The sequence below is a fragment of the Ursus maritimus genome, unplaced genomic scaffold (assembly GCF_017311325.1).
Source record: "Ursus maritimus isolate PB19 unplaced genomic scaffold, ASM1731132v1 scaffold_15, whole genome shotgun sequence".
In the NCBI taxonomy this organism is placed as follows: Eukaryota; Metazoa; Chordata; class Mammalia; order Carnivora; family Ursidae; genus Ursus; species Ursus maritimus.
The window spans coordinates 19,850,238-19,867,175 of NW_024423897.1; the positions used below are offsets into that span (position 1 = coordinate 19,850,238).

The window sequence follows — 16,938 nt, forward strand, 5'->3', positions numbered from 1 at the left end:
GCTGAAGTGAAAATCCACAATCTGAGAAGCTTACATGGGATGAGGTCTTGGAATAACATGGCTACTAAAAAACCTCACTACTCTCTCTTGCCTGTAGCAGACATTGCCATCAGAGCACAGTTCTCTTTCCTACCAAACTGAGATTCACCCTGAAAACGTTTTTCATCTGTTGCCTTAAGCAAAAGTAACCATGGATCAAAGCAGATTCTGAGAAGAAATTTCTGCATCATCCCTAATAGAACACCCCACATCATGACCACACCATGGGCGGCACCGCCCCTCTGACACATGCCTTTTGTGGAGAAACAGAAGGAGGTCTGTGAAAGAAAGGGACCAGTGTGCCATCCCTAGTGAGTCAGGAGAAGGAGCCAGCTTTACAATGCCTCAAACTAGGCTTGAATATGATTTATTAGGTCCCTTGTGAGGCTGGGGAATAAAAACGTGGGAGTCCGAAGCCTGGAACTGGGAGAACTGAAGTTGACTGTGGGAAACTGAGTGACCTTGGAAGATTCACCTAAGCCTCCAGTTTCCAAAATTCCAGCCCTGTCTTCATGTTAAGACCAGAGCATTCAGGGCTTTACACAAGTCTCAGCTGGCTAAAACAAAATTTGCATTCAACCCCAAATATGCTGCATGGGATTTCTTTTCTACAAATGAGTCAGATCAAACTTTAGTGGCCTCAAATCTTCAAGATCATATAAAAGGTCAAGTGGTCAGCAAGTGGGATTCAAGAGCTTTAGGGCCAAGTCTGCCACTCTGGAGATGACCAATAAATCTCACGTGAGCCCACCCTCCAGCGAAGGATGAGTCTTGCTGTGTGTCATCTGCTCAGGTACAAGAAAGCACATTCTCTAATGGTGACCCACCGTGTGTTCTCAGATCAGTCTGGCCTGAGGCCAGTGAGGTGAGTGTCTTCCTGTCACCAACAGGAACCTGGCCCTATAACCCCACACTGTTTATTTCCCCCTTCAAGTAGCTTAAAAGGAAGCCTTATAGGGTTTTATCTTTTTCTGACAGTGACCAGCTCCTGTGCCCTCAGAAGGTATAAGAATAGTTGGGGTGTGTGTGTATTTGAAAGAAGGGGTGGGGGAGCAGAGAGAGACAGAGAGGGAGGGAAGAAGGGAGACTGACTGCTCTGAGGATGACCCTCTCATCACCTTCTGGTGTGAATTCTCAGTGGGAAGGCCATGACAGGCCCAGAGCACTGAACAAATTATACAACAAGCTCCTCACTCTCTCTCTCAGATGAAATATGGAAAAACCCTCGCTCTGGAAAAGTCTACGCTGGCTTTGCTTTTCAGAGAGAAAACAAAGCACAGATCCTCCTGGGAAGAATAAGAGCAAGGGAGCCATTCCAATCTGTCAGCATCTTCACTTTCTCACCTTGGTCATCTCTTGCCCATCTCTGGCTTTCCCATTCATTTGGGTTCTAAGTACTGGTTTATGTGACTCATCTGGGAAAACAGACTGAGACACACATGCAGATGACTGATTTTCCCAAACAGAAGGAGGGGTGTCATTAATGATCCAAATGGGCATCTGTGCTTTGGCCCCAGTCTCAGATATCATACCGATTATCAGTATGGCATTTACTATAAATTGTGTAATATTTCTATGACTCAGTTTCCTCATTTGTTTAATGGGACTAATAGTTAATTATGTCTTAAGGTTGTTTTAAGGATTAAATGAGATATTTTATGATCAATGTTGTCCCCATGGTGAGTACAACAAAGGCCAGCTGTTATTTTTATTGTTAGTAATAGTGTTGCTAATAACTATCACCATTTGCCAAGTGTTTCATGTTTACAAAGCACTTTCATGCCCATTCATCTCCATATACAGGAACCCTGCCTCATTAGAGATGATCTTCCCTTATGTGGGAGAAGCCAGACGCTAGAAGGTAAACTGATTTGCTCAAGACTTAAGACTTTTCAGGGTCAAAGGCAGGCACATCATCTTCAGTGATAATGCCAAGTGGCCTCTCAAACAGGGGACAATGCTATCTTGCTAGGCTCTGAAATGTGCACAGCAGTATGGTCTCTGTGCCTATCACTGCCACCCGCTGTTTCTGCTGGGCATTTCCCTGGCCATGCTCTGGTCGTGCCTAATGACTTGGCCATGAGCACATCACCGAGCCTCTCTGTTTCTTTTTTCTTTTTCTTTTTTTTTTAAAGATTTTATTTATTTATTTGAGAGACAGAGAGACAGCCAGCGAGAGAGGGAACACAAGCAGGGGGAGTGGGAGAGGAAGAAGCAGGCTCCCAGCCGGCAAGCCTGATGTGGGGCTCGATCCCAGAACGCTGGGATCACGCCCTGAGCCGAAGGCAGACGCTTAAGGACTGAGCCACCCAGGCGCCCCGAGCCTCTTTGTTTCTTAGTTTCCTCCTCAAAGAATGGAAGTGCTGTGTGTATTCCCCGGGACACAAATGTACCATGTAAAGTTACATTATTTGATTGATGAGGAGGACGAGGATTGTTGCTACTACGGCTGTGGGGTAGGAGGGCAGGTACAGTGTGGATAAATAAGATGACTTTAACATTCAAGCCTGGAGTCTGCTAAGCTGTTATCTCAGAGCAGGGAACTCTCTCAGCACAAATGGAGGTCTTGTCACTGTCATTTTTACAAGCCTTTCTTGGTTTCCAAAAAAATTACCATTAGCGAAATTCTAGGCCCCCTACCCGAGGGACTCTTGCATTGTCAAATGTTTTCACAGGAAGAGGTTTATTTGACGTTCACAGAAACCTAGTAAAGAAGCAAGAGCAGCCGTTATTTTGCCCATTTTACAGATAGGCTTATTGAGACCCCAAACTTATGGCACTTGGGTTCAGGATTTACAGTAAGTATGAGACATCTGGGGCAGCTGTAGGCTCTTACAATGCAGTTGGAGAAGCCAAGATTTACACACACTGCAATAAATCAAAGTATGGGAAAAGAGATGTCTCAGAATCACCCTTTCATGATGGCAGAGCAAGGAGAGGTCAACCGAATGGCTCAGTCCCAAACCATTTATGTGGACAGTCTGGATTCATAATCAGAAGCAGTAGCTTCTCAGAAACGTCTGCCTTGGGCAGATCACGAAACCTCTGTCTTATCCATCAGGGCTGAGCTTCTTGGCCCTCATCCCGCCATCACCCATCCAAGGGAGACTGGGGTCAGACTGAGTTTCCCCTTAGTTCTTGCTTTCGGAACTCCCATCGCCATCCTGGCGCTTGCCAGCTCCCTCCGTGAAAAACAGAATTAGCTGTGGTTTCCTGCAAGTGGTATTGGGTGCCAGCTCAGAGTCTGCCGCCAATGAGATGCTGAAGGACAACTTTTCTTTCCTCCCTGGTGATGGAAGAGTGCTGGGTGGTGTTTCCACTGTTTGAGGCATCAACACTGAAGATTTCTTCGCCCTCTATTCCTGGGGGAGGCAGCAGAGATGCTCTGGACCCAGGGCTTCTACAACTTCTCTGTGGCTGCCTTCGGGTGGATCTCATCCTCTTGGCCCCTCCTCCTGAGTGCCCACTGGGTGTGGGAAATCAGGGCCTGTGGACTAGGTCCTGGTGGACCACATTCTGTTTGTTCTGGCTGCAGCAAGTCTCAGGACCCCTCTGAGCTCCCACTTTCCCACTTGCACAATGGGAAGAATAACTTGGCTTTCGTTATCTCATTCAGTTGCCCCCCTGTTCAAAGAAGCTTATACGTTCTTCTTTCTTTTCTTTTTCTTTCTTTTTTTAATTTTGAGCCTTGTGACAAGCTACTGAGGCAGGCAGTGCTAAGAGGATTACATACATTTAGGAGATGAGAAAATCAATGCCAGAAAAGTTGGGCAGTTAGTCCAAGATCTTTGAGCTAGAGCTTGGTGGAGCCATGGTGAGAACCCAGCTCTTCTCTTCCTAACTCCCTAACAGCCAAGCATGATGGCCACAAGTCCTTGCTTTTGTCCTGACTCTAGTCTCCTGCTGGATATCATTTACATCTCTACCCATACCTTCCAAAGCCCGATTCACTCTTCATTTGAATTTATCCTTCCTTCAAGGCTTTCGTATCCATCCATCTCAGTTTGCTTGGGGCAGTTCAATCTACCTTGCTTGTTCTGGAATAACTGATAATAGCTTTCTCTTTCACTTGTAAGTGTCCCAGTTTGGATGATAAATTATATGAGCACCTTATTTAAAGCCCCAGTCCCATTTTTTTTTTAAAGATTTTATTTATTTATTTGACACAGAGAGAGAGAGACAGCCAGCGAGAGAGGGAACACAAGCAGGGGGAGTGGGAGAGGAAGAAGCAGGCTCATAGCCGAGGAGCCTGATGTGGGGCTCGATCCCAGAATGCCGGGATCACGCCCTGAGCCGAAGGCAGACGCTTAACGACTGAGCCACCCATGCGCCCCCCAGTCCCATTCTTATAGGAAGCCTTGTTGATGTCCACATTCCTCAGTCATGGCATTCTGCTGTGACCATCCATAGGACTAAGAGCTTGGCTATGTTATTTAGCCCTTAATCCACACCTTTATAGCTAGTGTTTCTTGAGTTTGTCTTCCATTCAAAAGTGGGTCTTGAGTCCTGAAAGGCAGGAACTGTATCTTATACCCCTATTGCCCACACCTCCCCAGATCTCACCTGGCACAATGCTGGGGATACCTTCACTGTGATAGGCTTGATCACTGGCTGACAGATAGCAAACACAAAGACTAAGAGGTCTGATTATGATTTAGGGCAGATATTCTTCACCTGAAGTCCTGGGATGGTCTTTTAGGAATATATGTGGTCCCAACTCCTGGTCATACAAAAATATTTGTGTCTACACGTGTGCATTTTTCTGGGAAAGAGAGTCCGGAGCTTTTAAAAATCATATCCCCAATGGGCCTGTGACATCCAAATCCTAAGAGCCTGACTTGCGAAGCTGGATCTTTTCTGCCAGCCAGAAGCTGACTTACAGGCACCCTAATGTCCACTCCTTCCTGCAGCACTGGGCGTTTCCAGGACGTGGGCTCATTACTATTCTGAGCAGCTCCCTGGCTGTCAGGCACGGGACAGGCAGGCGGCTGATTATCTTCACTCTGTTGCTGGGGAATTACAGCAGGGTGAGGGGGTTATGGTGGTGTGCAGATATTACTCAAGGCCATATGCTATTGCTGGCTGGACCCTAGCCCTGTGTCTCCCCTGCTGGGCTGGACCTCTGAGACTTCCGAGCAGTTACGTACACAGAGAGAAGTAGCAAGTAGATGCAGGTTGGAGTTTCAGTTTTACTGTTTCAACACTAACCAGCTATGGAATTTTGGGAAATTTAAAAAATACCTCTGAAGCCCATTTTCTCCATTGATAAAGCACAATTAATAAAACTAGCTACCACAGAGTATTATATTGAGGACTCAATGAGATCAAATATGTAAAGTATGTTCAGTACCTCATGTACCTAGGAAGCCCTTGACACATCAGAGCTGGCAGTACCATTATTTTTAGAATAATGGGCTTATTCCTTCAGACCGAAGTCACACGCCTCCCAGTTCTCACATAAGTTGAACACTACAAGTCTCTTCCCAGTGTGTGACCTGAAGGCCAGTGATTAGGGCAGCAGAGACCTGAGTGCTCAACCATGGGTTCCACAGACTGAATGTCAGTGGGATTTACCTCGCCTATTGTGGGCATGCAGTTGTTCCCCAGTGACATGATTTTTTCCAAGAGATGGGTCAAGAAGGTGAAATGTCTGGACAGTGGCCATGACTGTGTGGAGGGCCATGGAGCTCAATATGTACAAGCAAAGGCACAGGGGCCCACAGGACAGGCCTGAGGCAGGAAGAGGAGCCTGGGATAGGATGGGAGTCTCCTCCAGCCTCTGCTGCTCAGCTGCTGTGTGACCCTGGATGAGTCCCTGCCCACTATGGGTCAGCTGCCTCATCTATAAAGTAAGGGAAAATGGAAGTCAGTAATCTCTAAGGTCTCATTCATCAATAAATTCTTGTGATTGTAGATTCTTACCAAAGATTTAAAAGGAATCCATTTGAACAGCTGGTCTTAGGATCAGAATGTTGGGGTTTCGTGTTTATGGCTAGTTCCCCTCCACCCATGCCACCCCCCAATAAAGGCTGAGGAGAATTTCTTGGGGGTAGGTCTTGCCTTCTCTTATCTCCAGTACTTGGCCCCAGACCAGAACACACAACAGGCTCTTAGGGAGCAGCTGGTTGGCTGCCAGGGAGGCAGATACATGTCTTGACTCAAAGACAATATGAAAGAGGTCATATTCTTTTGACTAAGGCACTTGCCTCCAAGCCCCACTGAAGACAGAAGCAGAAGACTGAGTATGCTTGACAACCAGAAAGACATGGGTTAGACCATAAGAGAGAAAAAGATGCTTAGAATGCTTGGAGCCAGGTGAAACTTGGGAGTGATCTCTCCATCTTCCTCATTGTCATGGATAAGGAAAGGGAAGTGTGTAGGAAATCCGAATAAGTATTTCACGGTCACTCAGAGAAACTGGGGCCCAGATGGACTTGGCCCCAAGCTCTCCTGCCTCCTGATTCAGAGCCCTTCTTGCCACCCACATTGCCTCCTAGGCTTTGTCACTGTCATGGTGGCGTCAGAATATTTTCCTGACAGGGACGTCATTAAGATGGGAGAGGCAAAGGAGCTGGAAGGGTGGTGAAGCTGAGGGCAAGTCCCCGGGACCTTCTGAAACCAGTCTCACATTGCAAACAGAATCTGTCTCGACTGTGGAGTCTGGAAGAGCATTTTAAATAAGCCAGAAGGCAGATGCTGCATCTTTGGCCATCATTCGGAAGCTGCCCGATGTCAACGTCTGCTATTACTGCCCAGCGAAAGTGCCACCCCGCATGGAGATCGGGGAGGGCAGAAAGGGTTGCTGGCGGACCCCTTAGCGTGTTCCTCCTGTAGTCACAGGGCTGCTGCTTAGCTTCATTCCAAAGGACAGAACTCCATATTCTCCTCCATGTAAAGGAACTTCATCCAAGCAGAGGAACAGCTGGTGATGTTCCTTTCTCGTCTCTTTCTCCAGGTTGTGAAAATTGCTAGAGCACGTGTGGTTGGAAAACAAATGGGGATGGTTGTGCATTTTTGCTCTACATTTCTCCCTCATTCAGAAATGCTCCTCTTCTCCCCTGGGAGTCCCAATTCACCTTCTGTTAATGTAGTCTTCAAAGTAAAACTGGTCTTATCCAGGCAAGTCCATTGGATGGGGCAGAGGGTGGGTCATGAGTGGCCTCTGCATCTGAATATTTTGCTGGTGCTGGCTTGCCACTGTGCCGGATACTCTGACATTCCTTTGAGTTGGCACTACCCTCTTTGCCCAATTCCCTCTGGAAATACAGCCTTTCTATCAGGAGGCATCAGAAGCATCATATAGTGCTACATATCCTTCTGTAGTTCAAGAATCACAGCCTGGACTCGAGGTATTTCTAGAGACTTCAAGAGACTTCCAGGAGCTCTGAGAGTGATAAAGCTGAGGGCAAGCTCCCAGAAGCTTCGAAACCAGGAATGTTAAATACATGCCCACGTGTACCACTGTCTCATCCTGCTTCCACAGCAGACATCTCATTAATTGAATATTTATACTCTTCCCTGTTGAATCTAGATTCAGCCTAAGAATCCTTTGCATAGCCAATTGATTGGAATGGGAATGACCATTTCCTATCCCTGTTCTTCAACTGTTCTTGATGCAACAAAATTGATGACAGCAATGCTAAGAAGCAAGAAAATAGGATCACGAGTACTGAGAAACACTGTCAGGGTCCCCTCATGAAATGTGCCCAGACAGCAAAGGTAATGAAGACATACAGAAAATCAGGGCAAGAGTGAGGAGTCTCCAGGAGACTGCTAAAATGGTTGGGTTTCAACCCTACGTATTTCAAGTCCCCTTTCCAACTGCAGAATCACTGGCTTCCCTTTTCAGCATACTCCCTAAGCAGAAAATACAGCTTTTTACACTATCAGGAATTCCATACTATCTTTTAAAAAAAGATTTATTTATTATTTTAGAGAGAGAGAGAGAGAGAAAGGGAGAGAGAGAGAATATCTGAAGCAGATTCCCCCGAGTGGGGAGCAGATGCTGGGCTTGAGCCCATGACCCTGAGATCACGGCCTGAGTCAAAATCAAGAGTTGGCCGCATAACCAACTGAGCCACCAAGGTGCCCCAGGAATTCCATACTATTTAAAAAAAATTTCTACTGGAGCTTCCATGTATGCCAGCAGCCACCAACACAATGCAGTGGTGCTCCAAACTTGAGGCATGCTCTCTACCTTTTCTTTTCTTTTTTTTTTTTTTTAAAGATTTTATTTATTTATTTGACAGAGATAGGGACAGCCAGCGAGAGAGGGAACACAAGCAGGGGGAGTGGGAGAGGAAGAAGCAGGCTCATAGCGGAGGAGCCTGATGTGGGGCTCGATCCTATAACGCCGGGATCAAGTCCTGAGCCAAAGGCAGACGCTTAACAGCTATGCCACCCAGGTGCCCCTCTACCTTTTCTTTTAAACAGCTACATCCCCCCTGAAACTCATGCTGAAATCCCCTACGAGGCTCCCACGAGAAGGGACAGACAGTGCCAGCCTCACCTGCTGCAGAGCTCTCTGGATGTCGATCCCCTGACCCCACGGCACAGCGGGGTTAGCCAGGCAGTCCCCAGCATTCCCTCGACGGGATATATCGATTCTCTGCCTCCGCAGGCTCTGAAAAGCCTCAGCCATCACCTTCACCCCATCGTAGGTTAGCGCAGAGGTGTACTGGTGGGAGGAATGGAGACAGTTAGGTGTCAGAGACTGTTGACAGGGAGGCAGGTGGGAGCTCTGTCTGGGAGAGGGCTTTTGGTGATGAGAATGCCAGCCGAGGGCCCGACATGGGGAGTCAGGGGCAGGGGGGATCCAGGAAGTGTCTGTGCCTTAGATCTGGGCTGCTGCTCCTCCTCATTAGCCAATGTGGCCATTGTGAGGTCCCTGTTGCCAGTTATGACTTTCAGAGGGAAGCCAGAATTCTAGATTTTTGTGTGCAATCTTGTAACTTTAAAATGTTGGGTCAACTGGAAGAAGAATGCAGAGATTAAATGCAGCACAGCTATAGCTCTGATTCAGTCCACGGAAAACCACTTGGTTTTCTCTGAGTTACAGTCACCAGTTGGGAGCCAAGAGGAACTCTTTACTCTACTATGTCTTGTGACAGTAAAAGAAAAAAAATAATCCAAGAAAGGTAAGCTCTTAATTATTTCCACACGTGCCTCACAAGGGGCAGGTTTACATTCTGCATACTTCCCCTTGTGCTTATTCATGAAAACTCTCATTTTTCCCCTCTTGCCTAAAAGGGGGCTAAGATATTGATGAAACAAAGGAGGATAACAATCCAGGACACTATTTTCTGGCTTTGGAACTCATGTCTGTCTGCTTCATTAATTTGTCCCCAATCCTAGCTTGTTCTCTGGCACATTTTAAGTTCACAACAGAGAGTTATAGAATGAATGTATGAGTATTTTTCCAGTTTTCGACTATGATTCTTTCACATTTTAAAAGAAAAATATAGGTATTACATTTGACTATTTTCATAATTTCCGATCTTTTGGAAGTTGGGTGGGGTTAACTGGTATGTGGTTTGTTCACTGCTTTAAAGCACATTTGTGATTTTCTTTGCTTAAGCTCATATTGAAATAAATCTTCATTTTTTAAGCTTTTATTTAAATTCCAGTTAGTTAACATACAGGGTAATATTAGTTTCAGGTGTAGAATTTAGTGATTCAGCACTTCTATATGGCGCTCATTAGGACAAGTGCACTCCTTAATCCCCATCACCTATTTCACCCATCCCCCTGCCCACCTAAGCTCTGGTCACCATCAGTTTGTTCTCTGTAGTTAAGAGTTCGTTTCTCGATTTGCCTCTGTCTCTTTCTTTTTTTCCCCCTTTGCTCATTTGTTTTGTTTCTTACATTCCACATATGAGTGAAATCATATGGGAAATGAATCCTCATTTTTGAATTAATTGCTAAATCAGTTTGAGCAAGAGTGGGACGAGAAGCATCTAAGTTAAATGGCTTGCCATTCGCAAAAAGAAATTGACCGAGTGGCAAGAGAAAGTTGCCAAGGATTCCCTGTTTGCTCCAGATAAACAAATTTGGCCTCAGAATCCTCAATGCAGTGTTCCACACAGCTTCTGCCAAACTACTGGGTCTGACACGGGGAAGAAAAACTACCTGCTCTCCTTATTCTAAACCACTATCAAATAGCAAACAAGACAGATTTTGCCTGTAGGATTTAGAGCTTCATGGCTGGGGAGAGAGAGGGAGATGGCCTGCATAACTGGGGATTGATGCTCTGAGGCAGCGATGAGCTGGATACTGCTTAGATTTCTCTGATTTTTAGCGGGGTACGTGGCTGACCAGATAAAGGGCTATTTCCTTGCACAACTCAAGAAGGCTGCATCCACAAAGAAATGAATGCAGATAGCACTCCTCCCCGGAGCTATGCAACATGGAGGCCCTGCCCAGAATAGAGAAACCATTTTCCAGCTTCCCTGGGAGCTACCTAGGGCTAGGTTTCTAAGATGTGGTCAATAGCATGTGACTACATCTGTGTGACTTCTGAAAGGGGCTCCTAAAAGAAGCCATTGTGCTTTTTATTTTCCTTTTCACTTTCCTGCTGGGTTGAATACTGAATTAATGGTTGGAGCCTCAGCAACCATTTTGGGTTATAAGGCAGAAGCCATATCCTGAGGATAGCGGAACAAGAAGATAGAAAAAGCTTGAGTGTTTGACAATTGTGGAGCCATTATATAAGCCCCAGACTGCTGACTTCTGAATTTTGTTTCTACAAGAGAAAAACAAAATATTTATCTTGTTTAAACCATTGTCATTCTGGATTGTCCAACCTTTACAGCATACCCTTAATATTTATGTATATATTTTCCTTTGCTTGCTCCTTTTAGAAAGCTATCCTTTCCTAAAGTCTAAGAATGCCCAGAAATCTGGGGCAGGGAAAGGGATCAGGTTGGTCCTTTGCTGTCTGCTGCCCATCCCCTCACCTTAGGTCTCTTCCAGTCCACCCGGGTGTGGTCTCGAGCGTCGCTGTTCTTCCACTGCTGCATGATCTTGGCTGGGATGGTGTCTGTGTAGTTCACCAACTGGAAACCTGTCACATTTGCTCCACTCTCCTTGAATTTGTTTAAGTCAATATCCATGAAACCCTGGGCAGGGAGGAAGGGAAAGAAGTCAGAGCATGCTGCCTGGACAAATCAATTTAATCATGTTAGAGGATCACAGGATTTCCATCATGTTCCATAAGGTGAAACTGGCTGAATGGAAAGACATGTGCGCTTCCCTTCCTTCTGAAGGTCATCACTTAATTTGTACACAGCACAGTGGTTAAGAGCACTTGCTCAGAAGCCAGCTTGCCTGGGTTGAAGTGCTGGCTCTGCTGTTCACAGCCATTAGTTAAGCTACCTTGGACTAAGTTGCCTGATGGTTTCTTGTCTGAATAACGAAGGTTAGGAAGTTGGGGAGAAAAAGCAATGTGATGATGCATGTCAGGTGTGTGGTGCAGACTGAGTGGCGTTATGATGATGCCACAAATACGGAACAGAATAGACACAGAAGGAGGCAACCATCTACTCTCCCACCCACATTCCCCACCCTTTTGAGGGAAGAAGAATCTGAAGTCCATCAGGAGCAAGGTCCTGTGGGCTCCCCAAGGTCACCAGCAAGTCTGCGGAAGAGATGGGATTCTGGTCTGGATTCTGACCATCCCTCTCTCCGTGCTCTTCCCTGTACCACAGACTAACTTTTCTCTACCTGGTGAGCCCTGATCAGTTCTAACATCCACAAAGGATCATTTACCAGGAATAAATCTTTCCTCCCCATTTGGTGAAGTTCATTCAAATTCAGGAGGCCTTTGACTTAAAAAGGAAACCTGGTATTTGTATAATATATTCCATAGTGCACAGTACTTTCATATCTGTGGCCTTGTTTCACTTTATGACTTTATAAGGCAGAAATTGTATGTCTATTTTCCATATAAAGAAACGGAGACAAAGTGGGAGAATTGATCACCAAGTCATCCAGTGAGTCAGTGTCAGAGCGTGGTCTAGAACTAAGGTCTTCTGAAGGTCTTTACTCATCATTCAACAAACATTTTTGAGAACCTCTAGTGCATATTATAATATTGAATAAAACAAGTTCCTTCTCTTAAGCTTACATTCTAGGCAATAAACAAATATGTAGCATAGTATATACAATGAAGTCCTATGATACTGTCCAAGTCTCTTAATTTCTCATTGACTTATCTAGTTCCTTGTTTAAAAGATCTAATCATAAACAACTTTGTGACTCAAAGATCCCTGCAGCCCCCACCAAGTGTGTCTATAATTCTGATTGTTCATTATTTGTATTTTATAAATAACCCAAGCTCAGTTCTCCTCAGAGCCTTTGTCCTAGCTATTCTCTCAGCCTCGAAGTGTGCTTTCTCTGGCTGGTTCCTTTCTGTCTTTAGGATCTCAGCCAATATGCAGTCTCTTCAGAGAGGTCTTTCCTGGCCCCTTACCTAAAGATCCAATTCCCACCCTGTGGTAGATGCTATCAGTGAGTACCCTGCTCATTTCCACTCCCTTTCATACACTGTTATTTCACTTTTTTTGAAAAAAGGTTTTATTTATTTATTTGAGAGAGAGAGCAAGCGAGCATGAATGGGGGGAGGGGCAGAGAGAGAAGAAGCAGACTCCCTACTGAGCAGGGAGCCTGACTCGGAGCTCCATCCCAGGACTCTGAGATCATGACCTGAGCCAAAGGGAGACACTTCACCAACTGAGCCACCCAGGCGCCCCTGAAATTTCACTTTCTATACTAACTGCAAATACCTATTACTTCAACGCTGTGGGAATTAATACACTCAGAGCAGCACTCAACCAATGACAGATGGAAAGCTAGTAGGTAAATACTCCAGAATCCTTTCTCCACCCGACGGCTGGGGGTGGGGAGGGTGGGGCGGAGACAGCCCTGAGGCTGGTTCCACAGCAATGTCCAGAGGTTCTTTAGGGGATTGGGCTCCTCCAGGGGTACATGTCATGATGTGCACCTTTACTGGATGCCATCCTGTCCCTTCCTAACTTCCCGGATCCCTAACTGACACCCAAAGAAACCACCTGTACTTGAATCCTTGTCTTAAGTTTTGCTCCTAAAAAAAACCCCACCACCCAATCCAGCCAGTTCCTTCTCAGTGCCCTGTTTGAGTTTCTGGAGGGTGTTTAACCTTATCTCAGACAATATTTTTTACTCATTTGGTCCCTTGCCTTCTTCCTCCCATTGGAGTATTGGCTCCATGAAGACAGGGACCTTTTCTATTTTGTTCACTGATGCGTCCTGGAGCCTGGCATCTAGAGCAATGCCTCGTACAGATCAGACGCTCAATACATATTTGCTGCGTGAATGAATACAAACCAGAGACTTTCTCAAGCAAGAATGCTAATTAGGCAGGGGAAATATGATAAGCAGGCAGCAAATGCCAGTGGACGGTTTTAACTGGTTGGAAAGAAAGGCTCAGGTTAACTTTTCCCATAGCCACAGTTGATAAGACTGGCAGAGGTCTGATTTGCACAGTGGTCTAGCAAGTTGTTGGTACAGATGGAATCAGAATATATACTTGAAGACATTATACCACCTAAGAGAAATCCCACCACTGGTTAAAAAGCTAATACACAGTTGAGAAATTTCTCATCATTTTTAGAGAACTTTAAAAAGAACATCTTGCTCATAAACTATTGAGAGCATCAAATGGAAATTCTCTCGTAGTCATCTTCTGTCACTTGAAAATCTATAACCAGCTCCTGGACATTTTGTACTAACTGCCCCCACCTTGAACATAATGGGGGCCACAGTAAACGGCAGAGTTTATTTGAACATAAATGTCACTCACTTCCATCACCAGAATGTCTGACTACAAGGTTAATGGAGCCAAACCTCAGTTACGTCTAATCAAACTGATGGGCCCCTCTAACAGAACTCCTTGTGCTCCCCTGGGAAAGAATGGACAGAGGATGATAAACTCCTATCAGTAATGTCAGGTAAAAGAAACAACATTAGGGAATAACTTGTGGTCAACACACATTCATCTAATAGCTGGCATTTCCCTTTCCATGTAAGATCTCATGCTGGAATGGTAATCTTGAATCTCTGCAATGCCTTCATCACTAAGAAATGAGTCTTTCATGGGGACTAGGCTTGATTTCTCCATAATGCAAGAAAATGGATTCTGCCAGTATAGACAAGTGCTCTTGGCTAAGAAAGGGAAATAAATGCGTTAACTATTTGCCCACCAGTTAACTGCAAAGTTCAACTCACTCATTCTATTTATTCCCTGGAGCATGCTCATTAAATAAGGTTTAATTAAATCATTTTCTAAATTTCTTTGCCATTTTATTTAAAAAAACCAACAACCTTGGGTAACATTTGGTATTTAGAATATTTTTCTTTATCTGCTTTATCTGTGATATTAATTATATAATATGTATAAGGATGTACCATTGCTAATTATATTTTATTAAGGATCTAAACTATGAAGTTTAATCATCACCACTCTATTTGAGCCATTTTGCCTATTTTATAATATGCCCCCAAATACTGAGTCCATTGCTCTGTACACTGTGCTATTGAATAAAGATGAAATCAATGTACAAGATGCTTCGAGTTATTCAATATGAAAATCCAGGTCTCCTAAATCCAGGCTCCTTCCAACTGTCCCCACAGAGCTGTGCCAACTGCTGCTCTTCACAGAGTGACTCTGTTTCTCCTCTAAAATAGGGTTTGGGGGCACCCGGGTGGCTCAGTCTGCCTTTGACTCAGGTCATGATTTCAGGGTCCTGGGATTGAGCCCCACATTGGGCTCTCTGCTCAGCAGGGAATCTGCTTGTCCCTCTCCCTCTGCCCCTCCTTCCTGCTCATATTCGCTCTCTCTCAAATAAATAAGTAAAATCTTAAAAAGATATACTTTGTGACAAGTGAGTTTTGGAGATGTCACTATGCTCCTGTGTGCTGTTTTGGCACCTCGGTGGCACTTCACACTGTCCCACATGTGTCTGATGAATGTGTGATATGAGGCGAATGCTCTGCTGACTATCTTCATTGAAGTGCAGATGACCTGGCTGGTGTACTGCAGGCTCTCCCGATAGAGGTCTTTAAGCTGAGGGACACATCAGATACCTTGGAGAACTTCTGCAAAATAGTCATCCCTAAGGATGATCATTCAGTAGCCCTGGAGAGGAAACTGGATACCCGTATTTTTCTAAAGCTCTAATGCTGGCGAATCAAAAATCAAGGTTCAGTGTATTAAAATTATAAAGGTACTCATTAGGATAATGATGGCACAAGTAACAAACATTGAAGACCAGATGTGTGGAGTAGTATGAGCTGACTGGTCATCTTTCTAATGGAGAGTCACAGCTGGGATTAAAATTGATCATGCAAGAAAAAGAGACCAAGGCATATTATGTAGAAATGTGGAAGAAACCACCAGAATCACCAAATACAGAAAAAGTTTAAGATAGTTATTTTTAAGAAGTATGAGATTGGAGAGGGCAAGCATTTGCTTTTTATTTTATACCCTTCTGTAATATTTTTTTCTTTTTTACTATGTGAATAAAGTTCCTTTTTATACTATTAAAAAATAAAAATAGCTCCTCAGATAATTCTTATGTACCTTGATGGTTAGGAATCACCTGTCAGTCCCTGGGAAGGGGGGAGTGCCAGTGGCAGAACAGGGAAGACAAGCTGTCCCATGTATTGAAACTTTGTTATGATGTGTTAAGGAAGCCCCCCCGCCCCTTCCTTTGTTATCTCCAGTCTAGAAATCAAGAATGCTGGCACTGCTAAATTTTCCACTGGAACAGAGCTTCAGAAGAATCTCTCATAAGAATAACAAAAACAGCAATAATGGCTGAAGTTCTACTTCATATGCATTACATAACTTCATCTCAACAACCTTCTGAAAATGATGCGATTACTGTCATTTAAACATGAAAAATGAAATAATTAGTCAACAGTCACCCCTAGATTTATTTTAAACATTTCCCAAGTTCTTATCCTGAGCCAGGCATTCTGTTAAATGCTTTATATAGATCATCTTATTTTATCCCCCAAACAGCCCTGAAAGGTGAACACGCACAGTAGGCACCAGATGCTTATTTGCATAAATGAGATGAGTGAGTATCCATCCCAATTTTATGTTGAAGAGCTGCGGTTCAGAGACTTTTGGAAACTCCCCTGAGATCACACAGCAAGCAAGAATTCAAACCATGGTCCAACCAAAAATCTGTCTTCTTTGTCAGTATGTTGCACTGCCTTGCCGGTGGAGGAACACGAGCTTAGCTTTAGGATGGTGTTGCCAGATTGCCCAGAGAGGGACAAAGAACCTCTGACAGTGTGGACGACACAGCTAATAGCCCTGAACAGATGACTCACCTTGCTGAAGAGGGGCCTTCCAGTGCAGCTTTCTGTCTTAAAGGAATATTTGTGGTTGAACACCCTAGGTTTCTTTCCTTGTCACCAGTCTCTGAAGGTTGGCGAGACGCTTCCCAAGCCTCTGAACTATCTAAAGTCTATTAGTGCCCACCTACCCCACATCTATACCAGGGGGTCGGCAAATATTTTCTGTAAAGGGCCAGATTGTGAATATTTTTGGCTTTGTAGGCCATATGGTTTCTGCTGTAATTATTCAACTCTGCCATTATAGCATGAAAGCAGCCATAGACAATAGTAAATGAATGAGCATGGCTGAGTCCCAACAAAATGTATTTATGGACACTGAAATTTGAATTTCATATGATTTTCACAAGTCATGAAATATCATTCTTTTCATTTTTTTCCCAATAATTTAAAAATGTAAAAACCATTCTTAGCTCATGAGCCAAACAAAATGAGGTGATGGTTGGAACTGACCCATAGACCACAGTTTACTGATGCCTGATGCAAAGATGTTGGAGA

General features: G+C 44.5%; 1 protein-coding gene across 4 annotated transcripts in view; it reads right to left on the reverse strand.

The window, feature by feature from the left end:
- GRIA1 (glutamate ionotropic receptor AMPA type subunit 1) overlaps positions 1–16,938 on the reverse strand; it is a 294,487-nt gene that overhangs the window by 103,371 nt on the left and 174,178 nt on the right. For 3 of the 4 annotated variants that reach the window (XM_008692470.1, XM_008692468.1, XM_008692469.1), the window contains 2 exons: positions 10,995–11,156; positions 8,549–8,716 (listed from right to left, as the gene is read on the reverse strand). In XM_008692470.1, coding sequence (XP_008690692.1) covers positions 8,549–8,716; positions 10,995–11,156 — 330 coding nt within the window. The remainder of the gene's footprint in view (positions 1–8,548; positions 8,717–10,994; positions 11,157–16,938) is intronic. The other variant, XM_040630384.1, reaches the window with a different exon arrangement.